At 45.2% G+C, this 9,920-nt stretch overlaps 1 protein-coding gene across 1 annotated transcript in view; it reads left to right on the top strand.

The window, feature by feature from the left end:
* Nucleotides 1–17: 17 nt before the first annotated feature.
* Pdcd11 (programmed cell death 11) overlaps nucleotides 18–9,920 on the top strand; it is a 45,245-nt gene continuing 35,342 nt past the window's right edge. Inside the window, exons 1-7 of the mRNA XM_027407090.2 lie at nucleotides 18–145; nucleotides 1,657–1,775; nucleotides 2,696–2,827; nucleotides 3,838–4,005; nucleotides 4,900–5,061; nucleotides 6,342–6,465; nucleotides 7,022–7,203. Coding sequence (XP_027262891.1) covers nucleotides 1,674–1,775; nucleotides 2,696–2,827; nucleotides 3,838–4,005; nucleotides 4,900–5,061; nucleotides 6,342–6,465; nucleotides 7,022–7,203 — 870 coding nt within the window. The 5' untranslated portion in view covers nucleotides 18–145; nucleotides 1,657–1,673. The remainder of the gene's footprint in view (nucleotides 146–1,656; nucleotides 1,776–2,695; nucleotides 2,828–3,837; nucleotides 4,006–4,899; nucleotides 5,062–6,341; nucleotides 6,466–7,021; nucleotides 7,204–9,920) is intronic.

Genomic DNA, 9,920 nt, shown 5'->3' with positions numbered 1-9,920 from the left:
CACCCTCCTACTTCCTGCTCCGGTCCGTGTCCGACTGGACGTCATAGCGGAAGTAGAAGTGGTCCTGCCTACAGCTTTGGGAGCGCGGCGTGGGGCTGTCGGCGCCGTGCTCTGCGCGTGCGGTTCCCGCGGGCCGGTTCGTGAGGTAGGCGGTCACGGGAGCCGGGGGGCTGGTGGCCCGGGAGCCGCGGCCAGGAGGGCGGCGACCTCCTGGCTTCCGCCTTGGTTTCCTGGCCCGGGGCTGCGGCCTTCCTGCTGAGCACTCCTGAGTCGGCGTGGGTGCTCTGCCCACCCAAGCCCCTCTCGGCGCTAGCAGTTCTGAGAGCCGGGCTGCCCACTTCAGGCCCCCCAGTGCCTTCTCTACCCGCGATCGGCAGACTCTTTGGGAACTAAGAGTGGGGTTCCCAGCCAAGCAGACCTCGTGAGCCGCACTGTGTGTGTGAAGCGTGCACCCATTCAGACCAAATCCTTCGTTTCTTTTCGACCCTCCCTTTCCGTCTCACGCTGTTAACTAAACTTCTATTTCCAGATACCCCACAACCAACCAACCAGTCTGTCCTATGTCTTCATTTATACCTAGTCTTGGTTGCCATGGTTTCCCTGCTGTACACCATTTAAATCCTTACACTCAGTTTTTAAGACTTGCCTTCACTTCTTTCTTTTTGCTGTCCAATCTGTAGACTGAAGAACGTTGTTCTTCGTTATTCTGTCCCTTCCCCCAAGTCTCCGAAGTACCAAGCAAACACAAACTACTGATTTTAAACTATCTTCCACCAGAGAACCCAAATTGAGCCGGGTGGTGCTGTCACACGCCTTTAATCCCAGCACTAGGGAGGCAGAGGCAAGTCGATCTCTGTGAGTTCAATACTAGCCTGGTCTACAAAGCTAAACAGAGAAACTCTGTCTCAAAAAAACCCAAAAAACCAAAAAAAAAAAAAAAAAAAAAAAAACCAAACGAATAAAAAACAGATCCCAAATTGTTTTCTAAAATGTAACTTGTTATTATGCCTTATTTTCCCTGTGGTTTCCTCGAACAGTCAGTTTTTGAAGAAGAGCCTTTGAACAACTATTTGGTAGGCAAATGGCTGATATGTGTTGAAAAATAGGCTTTTATTGCTTCTTTGTTTTTTTCACATTTTCTACCTATCATATTCCTATTTATTATTATTATTTTTGAGATGAGGTCTCACTATGTAGCCCTGGCTGGCCTGGAACTCACAGAGATAGGCCTGCCTTTGCCTCTCAAGTGCCGGAGTGAAAGGCATGAGCCAACTTATTTAACATTCACCTCAGAAGCACCTTTCTTAGGAAGCATGCCACCTTTACTGAGTCCTGTTTGGTCTCTTTTGTTTATGCTCTATAATTTGATTTGTATTTTAAAGTACTTACATACTGTATTTATGAATACACACACACACCTGACACAATTACTAATGCTAAATGAACATTGACTACACTGAATCCTTTTCCTGGTTTACAGTTTTGAGGCATATAATATTGGAAAGACATGGATTAGCTAGAGCCTGGCATATCAACCATTGACAGCACACGCTTGTCTCTTGTTTGGTGCATTGCTAAAGGTCCTGTTGCACATTAATCTCATCCTTTATGAAGCCTGCCACCAGTGCTACAGCCTACTGTTATTCTTTCCATCAGCTTTAGGAGACGCAAACATGGCGAACCTGGAAGAAAGCTTCCCCCGAGGGGGTACAAGAAAAAGCCACAAATTGGAGAAATCTTTCCAGCAGGCAGTTGAACAAGACAACCTGTTTGATGTAAGTGGTATGCTGCTTTGTTGAGACCTGAAACTTTGTAGCATCTTTGGGAAGATTGAGCCTCCTTTGTGGAGTTATTTTCCAGTTTGCTTCTCTTTGATGTCACTTTAAGAAGTTGAACTTGTTAAGGAGTCTGCCACCTCAGGCCTCTTTTGAAGCTTGATATGTGGTATTTGATGTTGAAATGCTTTTGTAACTTGTCCTTAGGTAGTCTGTGCCAGTTAATGATTAAGGATGGAAAGAAAGGTATTTGATAATGAATTTTGTTTTGTTTGTGGTGGTATTGGGGATCAAATCTAGGACCTTGTGCGTGTTAGGCAAGTCATCTACTCCTGAGCTCCTTTGTCCCAGTTCTAATCATTGTGCATTTATTTAAAAGGAGTCCTAGTGAGTAAAGTTTACATTAGAATTCAGTCTCATAGATGCTGGAGAGAAGGAAACCACCATTTGGGTTTGTGGCCTTAGGTAGGTATTACAGAATCTCTCCATGTATATTTTAGAGTAGAAGTCATGGTTCCATGCTGAGGAAGTGAGGTTCAGGGAAATTATATATTTTGTTGAAACCACAAAGCTTGTTGTGGAAGAGCTATAGAGTTTTACCTGAGCCTCTGGACTCCATTTCCATGTACTGTGACACATGGCTTCTCAAACTGGAGAACCCCAGTGTCCACTCCCCTCACCAGAGGAAGAATGCAAGACAGAGAAACATTGGGAAGATGGAGGAGGCATCTCAGACCCTGGACAGGGGGAATGTTGTCGCCTGCATACTAGGCTTGGAACTGCAGCAGAAATTAAGACCACAGGGCAGTAGCCTGGGGCATTTTAATAAGAGCAAGTTAATAGGACCCCAAACGTGTGGTGACGGTTAAGATTGCTGCTTCTTACCCTTTTGCATCTCTATGGGCCTTTTCCTCCTTTAGATTTCTACAGAAGAAGAATCCACTAAAAGGAAGAAGACCCAGAAAGGGCCTATAAAAGCAAAAAAACTGAAATTGGAAAAGAAAGAAGTCAGCAAATCTGTGAGAGAGAAATTTGAAATCCTCAGTGTTGAGGTTCGTGACATTTGCTGCTCTTTTTAGCTTGTCCCTTGTTTAAGTTTGTGTGCTCTCCCCCTTTTGTTCATTCTTTGCTCTTGTACATAACATGCACACAGTTACATGTTTTCTGTGTGTGTCTATACAGACATGCAAATTATGAGAAATGAGCTTTATTTCCTTTGATTGCTAACCAACGCCTGGTGTCTCTTTTTCTTTTTGGGGTTGTTTGAGGGAAGGTCTTACAGTGCCCAGGCTTTCCCATGTATGGGGATTTCAGGGCTATGCCTCTGTGTGTAGGCAGCACACCTCCGGTCTGTCCCCCTATCCATCCGCATTCTCGGTCTACCTGAGATTGCGCCTCGGTATCACAGAAACCAGATGTGGTGGTGCATGCTTGTAATCTTAGCACTTAGTCGCTGGGGTTAGGAGGATCAGAAGCTTAAGGTCACCCTTAGCTGTGAGTTCCAGGCTAGTCTAAGATGCACAAGATCTTGTCTCAAGAAACAAAACAGATCATGGAAGTGGTTAAACCAGATTTGCCTGTGTTTTAGTAGAAGTTAGAATTGGAGACCCGGATCACACTAATAGTCCTTGACTAGCCTGGAATTAATTATGCAGATCAGGCTGGCCTTCCTGCCTCTGTCTCTGAATACTAGGGTTCAAGGTGTGCCCAACCCTACCTGATCTCTGCTGTGGTTCTACTCTCTAGAAGAAACATGCATGCTCCAGGCTGTTTCCGTGGCCTATTCTTCACCATGCTGTAGTCTAGGTGTTCTGGAAGAGGGTTGCTAGGGTATGGTGGGGTGTGAATGCTCCTCTAGCAATCCAGCACTATAACCCTGTTTCTGATCAAGGTCTTTCATGGCGTTCAGCCAGATAGCTATTATGCCTGGATGTATATACATGCAGGACTTATCATTTACAATTCCCTCTAGTATTGGTGTTGGGACAGAAAGCCAAAGTCCCCCTAACTGCCACCATTGTCTGCCTTGCTGTACAGAGTTACTGTATGTTTTCCTTTCTAGTCCTTATGTGAGGGGATGCGGATTTTGGGTTGTGTGAAAGAGGTGAATGAGCTGGAACTGGTAATCAGTCTTCCCAATGGCCTCCAAGGATTTGTTCAAGTGACCGAAATCTGTGATGCCTACACGCAGAAACTGAATGAGCAGGTGACACAAGAGGAGCCTCTGGAGGTAAGGGTGTCTGGGTGAAACTTGCCCCTGGAGTTAGAATAGAAATGCTGAGAAAGGAAAATGCAGGTGCCACGAACACCATTGTTTTTTATCTTTCATATTTATTTTGTGTGGGTGTCACATGCCACAGCACACACATGGAGGTCAGAGGACAACCTGTGAGATTCGGAGCTCTTGGGAGCTATGTTCTGGCCAACACAGGTCCTCATGCATGTTCAACAAGCATCCTGCTGAACCATCTTGCTGGCCCGGAGGCTGTATTTTTTTATCTTAGTCTAGGGAACCTAGAACACCTCTATAAGGAAGGACCATTGGAGCTGTGATCTGAAGGATGAAGGTTTCCCAGTTACAGAAAGAAGGGAGTTCAGGCAGGTCAGGCAGTAGCAGAGAAGGTGAGGGTTGTTAGTGTCATATAAGATAAATGGACTTAGTGTCATGGAGCTTACTAATCTTAGCAGGTTAAGTAGATTGAGAAAGAATTTTTGTGGGAAGCTGAAGAGGAGATGAAATAGAGGCAGTAAATCCAGACAACTCTTGATGAATCAATGGTGTCTACCTGTTTTATGGAAGTATTGAAGGTGATATCCTAAACTGAAGATAGTGACTTAGCTGTAGTTCTCCCATGGGATTAAGCTTATGCTTCTTTTGACTTTTGAGTTCTTTGGGGGTTTGAGCATAAGAAGTCCCTGAGCTATGGATTCTTGGTTCAGAGGAATTATGCACATACATACATACATACATTCTTGGTTCAGAGGAATTATACATACATACACACATACAAACATACACATACATACATACACACACATACATTCATACACATACATACACATACACACACACACACACACACACACACACACATCTCAGGTGTTTTTCATTACCATTATGCAGGACCTACTCCGCTTGCCTGACCTTTTCTCACCCGGAATGTTGGTGAGGTGTGTAGTGAGCAGCCTGGACATCACAGAGAGGGGCAAGAAGAGTGTCAAGCTTTCTGTGAACCCCAAACATGTCAACAAAGTCCTGAGTGCTGAGGCCCTGAGGCCCCGCATGGTGCGTATCTGGATGTTACAGGGAGGAGGGGTATGTCATGTCCTGTCTCCTGTGGGTGTGGTCTAGGCCACCTTTTACTTTCTGACTAATGCCTGTTTAGGAGGTGGGTCTTTCTGGAACAGTGGTCTGTTAGGTACTTAGGGACCATTGACGACTTGAACCTAATTCTAGTACTGTGGAGGGAGGAAAGAAAAATTGAAGCTACTGTGATGGCACAGTCAAGTGCCTGCAGGGATCATTCATGGGAGGCGTGGAGGTGGTGATAGAGTTCCTTGTGGAGCCTTACCCACCAGTTCTTCACAGAGTAAGTCTGTTCAGAACCCCGCCTTGTGAGATGGTGGGGGCTACTTAGTGAACACAAGGAAAGGGCAGACAGCAACCAGCCTACCAGCTGTCTCAGTGCCCAACTCTGTGGAGCTACGTATGAATTTAGTCCAGGCTAGATTCTCCACCTCCACCTCCACTAGGTATAATAAAGGGGGCAGCATGCAGATGTTCTGGTGATTAAGGGTCAGACGCGTTTCGAAGCGTTTGGTTAAACCAGTGGAGCTTAGGAAGCCTGGAAAATTGAAAAGGATTTAGTCTGGTACAGAGAGAGGAAGTAAGCCATGCGGCAGCAAGTTGAAAGGTGTCAGGGCCTACTCCGTGACAGTGCTCTTTTCATCACTTGGTCTTGTGCACTTCTCACAGTAGACAGTCTCCCCTTCTCCAGTGACTTTGCAGAGACCAGCGAAAGTCAGCTGCTGTACTGCTTCTCATGAAATGTACGAGAGATTGGCACGGTCCTCTTTCTCTAGCGTTTAGAAAAAGTGAATGGGAAAGGATGGTTCTGGGTTCTCTGGTAGTCCTTGCTCTGGGTGTGCCGTAGAGCCATGGAACTCATTGTTCTTTGTATGATATAGAAGACTTTTCTGTCTTTGTTTGTTTGTTTGTTTTTTGAGATAGGGTTTCTCTGTGTAGCTTTGGAGCCTATCCTGGCACTCGCTCTGGAGACCAGGCTGGCCTTGAACTCACAGAGATCCGCCTGTCTCTGCCTCCCGAGTGCTGGGATTAAAGGCATGCGCCACCAACTCCTGGCTGACTTTTCTGTCTTTTAAACACTATGCATGTGTCATTTCTGGAGACAAAACCCCTTTAAACCCATGAGAAAGTTGATGTCTTTCTTGTGATCTCTGGGTTTAGTGTCGTGATGAATGAGGCATCCGTTTGTAATGTTTGTATGATATTGGAACTGGTGGGTGTCCTGTTTATCTTTAACCTAAATGCTTCCCTTCCTCCAGCTGCTGACAGGCACAGTGTCAAGCCTCGAGGACCATGGCTACCTAGTGGACATTGGTGTTAGTGGGACCAGAGCTTTTCTGTCACTGCACAAAGCCCAAGAATACATCCGACAGAAGAATAAAGGTGAGGTCAAGAGGAGATAGGGGCTGGTGCGTGGGGGTGAGCTCAAGTATATGGCACTATATTTAAATGTTTGTATTTCATTGCCACTTTCATTAGTAGCAGGACAGAACGGTGACTCTGCAGGCCGGTTGGCTTTGGGGAAATCAATCATTAATGCCAGCTGATAGGAAAGAAAATGTGTGGAGGGTCAGAGAGTGACAAGTCTCTCTGGTTTGATGGACTGGTGTCATTATCCTTCACCTCAGATTGTACTGAACTTGGCTCCCAGAACCTGTGACTGACACTCCTGGCTTATTTGGTTCACACTTTTGTGAGATTAATTCTAGAGCATAGGTTAACATCCTACCCTTCTCATAGCTGGTTAGCATCAGATGCTCACTGGGTGCGCGGGCCATGGTACTTTCCAGGTTAGTGTGGGCCTGTAACTAAGGGCCCTTTGTTGTGAAAGATTACTTTAAGCTCCTGCCCCCTAAAAGAGCAAAACAGTAAAACCAATAACAACAGCCAGTCTCATAAAGGTGTATTTTCCTTTTGGGTGCTGGGGCTGGGTTTACAGGTGCTAATCTCAAAATTGGCCAGTACCTGACCTGTCTGGTTGATGAGGTGAAAAGCAACGGAGCAGTCGTGGGTCTCTCTATAGAGCACTCAGAGATTTCTTCTGCCTTTGCAACTGAGGAGCAAAGCTGGAACCTGAATAACTTGCTACCAGGGCTGGTGGTCAAAGCCCAGGTACAGAAGGTAAGCTGTTACTAATATTTTGAAAAATGTAATAAAAGATTTATTTGTCAGGCAGTGGTGATGCACGTCTTTAATCCCAGCACTCAAGAGGCAGAAGCAGGCAGAAATCTGTGAGTTCAAGGCCAGCCTTGTCTACAGAGAGTTCCAGAATAGCCAGGACTACACAGAAAACCAGAGAACCCTGCCTCAAACCACCTCCCCAAAAGATTTATTTTATTGTAATTATGTGTCTGGGGGTATGGGTATGTGGGCTGTGTGGTGCTTGTGTAGACTAGAGCCACTGGATCTGCCTGGAGCTCAAGTTACAGATGGTTGTGAGCTGCCTGGTGTGGGTTCTGGAAACAAACTCCAGTCCTCGGCAGAGCAGTGCACACTCTTGACCGCTGAGCTATCTCCCAAGACCTTGTAAAATGTCATTTTTACTAATAGACAGCTAATAGAGCTGCTGTCAGATAGGGTACCCAGTATATCTTTCTGGTCTTTGAGTACTTGGAACGTGGCCAGTACTGTATATTGGACAAACTTTTGTTTTGTTTGTTTTTTTTGAGACTGTGTATTTCTGGCTAGTCTGAAACTAGCTATATAGACACCAGACTGACCTCAAACTCAGATCTGCCTACCTCTCTCCCTTTCAAGTGCTGGGTTAAAAGGAGTGTGCCACTACGCTCAGGCTAGACAAGCTGTTATTCAACCAAATCTCATCTGATTTTTTGTAAAACTAAAGATTTTCTTTTAATATTACATTTTTGGTGCTAGAGGAATGGCTCAGAAGTTAAGAACACTTACCTGGGTTGAGTTTCTAGCCCCCATATATGCCACTTGGGACAACTGTCTGTTACCTCAGTTCCAGGGGATCTGACCTCCACGGGCACCAGGCTTGCACACGCTCATACACTGCAGTCACAGCACTTACACACATAGGCTAAATCTAAAATCTCTTCATTAACCATGGTGTTTCCAAGGAGCAAATCAAGGTTGTCAGGCTTGGTAGCAAGGGTCTTTACTCACTAAGTCAGCTTGCAGGCTCCATGTAATTTTTTTTTATAAAATGACAGAAAAGTTAAGGTTAGGGCTGGAGAGATGGCTCACAGGTTAAGAGCACTAATATGGGTTGTATCGTCTTATATATGAACACACGTATGTTATTTGTTTATAATTTGTATTTTTGAGGCAGGTTCTCACTGTATAGATCAAGCTGTCCTCAATGTCTTGATCCTCTTGGCTTTATAGTCATGGACTCTCTCTCTTTTTTTTTTTTTTAATTCCCCCTTTTGGTTTTTCTGTGTAATAGTCGTGGCTGTACTGGAACTCACTCTAAACAAGGCTGGCCTCGAACTCACCGAAATTCGTGCCTCTGTCTCCTAAGTGCTGGGATTAAAGACGTACGACACCACTGCCCAGTTAATTTTTTCAGTTTTTTTATTTTTTTAATTTTCTAAAATTTATTATTATGTATACAGCATTCTGCCTCCATGTATGCCTGCATGCCAGAAGAGGGCACCGTATCTCATTACAGATGGTTGTGAGCTACCATGTGGTTGCTGGGAATTGAACTCAGGACCTCTAGAAGAGCAGCCAGTGCTCTTAACCTCTGAGCCATCTCTCCAACACGATTTTTTTCAGTTTTTTGAGGTAGGGTCTCATTATGTAGTCCTGAATTCACTATATAGAGCACACTGGCCTTGAACTCTTGAGTTCTATCTGCCTCAGCCTACAGAGTGCAGAGTTTAAAAGGTGTGTGTCAGCTGGGTAGTGACTACGGCACATGCCTTAAATCCCAACACTCAGGAGGCAGAGTCAGGCAGAGACTGGCGTGGTGGTCTACAAAGTGAGTTCCAGGACAGCCAGAGCTGTTACACACAGAAACCCTGTCTTGGAAAACAAAAACAACAAAAATGTGTGTGCCAGACCCTAGTCATGGTATTTCTTTGTTTTTTGTTTTTTGTTTGTTTGTTTGTTTCCTTTTGGTTTTTTGGTCTGTCCCGGGACTCAATTATGTAGCTCAGGCTAGCCTAGACCTGAGATCTTTCTGCCTCTGCCTCCAAAGTGCTGGGATTAAAGGCGTGTGCTACCATGCCCAGCTGTAGCCATGTATTTGATGGACACTGGTGATGCATCTATCTCTATAATCATAGCTCTTCAGAGACAGAGACAGGTGGAGTTTGGGCTATACAGTGAATCCTGCCTAAAAAAAAAAAAAAAAAAAAAGTTTTGAGGCCAGCCTGGTCTCCAGAGCGAGTGCCAGGGATAGGCTCCAAAGCTACACAGAGAAACCCTGTCTCGAAAAAAAAACAAAAAAAAAACAAAAAAAAAGTTGATTAAGCTGGTCAGGTGCCTAAATGGGTAAAAGCACTTGTCACCTAGTCTGACGGCCAGAGTTCCATCCTTGGGAGCCACATGGGGAAGGGAGAGAGAGCACCAGTCCCTGCAGGCTGTCCTCTTTCTCCCTGGATGCTGTGCCTGTGCTGTGTGCTCGCTCGTTCACACATGGAGTACATAAAATACAATAAAACATTTCACTGGGCCACCTCTCCTAATGGTAGTAGCGTCTGCTGGTGTCTCCTGATTCATCACTTTGGAGCATTTTTTTCTCTCATTTGGGTGTTGGCGACCTTGGGCATGCATTTGTTTGTCTTTGAGAAGCAGCTTCCTGGTGGATGTGAAGTGACATGGTGATTGGCATTGGCATTTCCCCAACAATTAAGTGATTCTCTCCC

This window comes from Cricetulus griseus, chromosome 3 (assembly GCF_003668045.3).
Source record: "Cricetulus griseus strain 17A/GY chromosome 3, alternate assembly CriGri-PICRH-1.0, whole genome shotgun sequence".
In the NCBI taxonomy this organism is placed as follows: Eukaryota; Metazoa; Chordata; class Mammalia; order Rodentia; family Cricetidae; genus Cricetulus; species Cricetulus griseus.
Note: the sequence above shows the minus strand (reverse complement) of the source record. Positions and strands in the feature narration are given on the sequence as shown.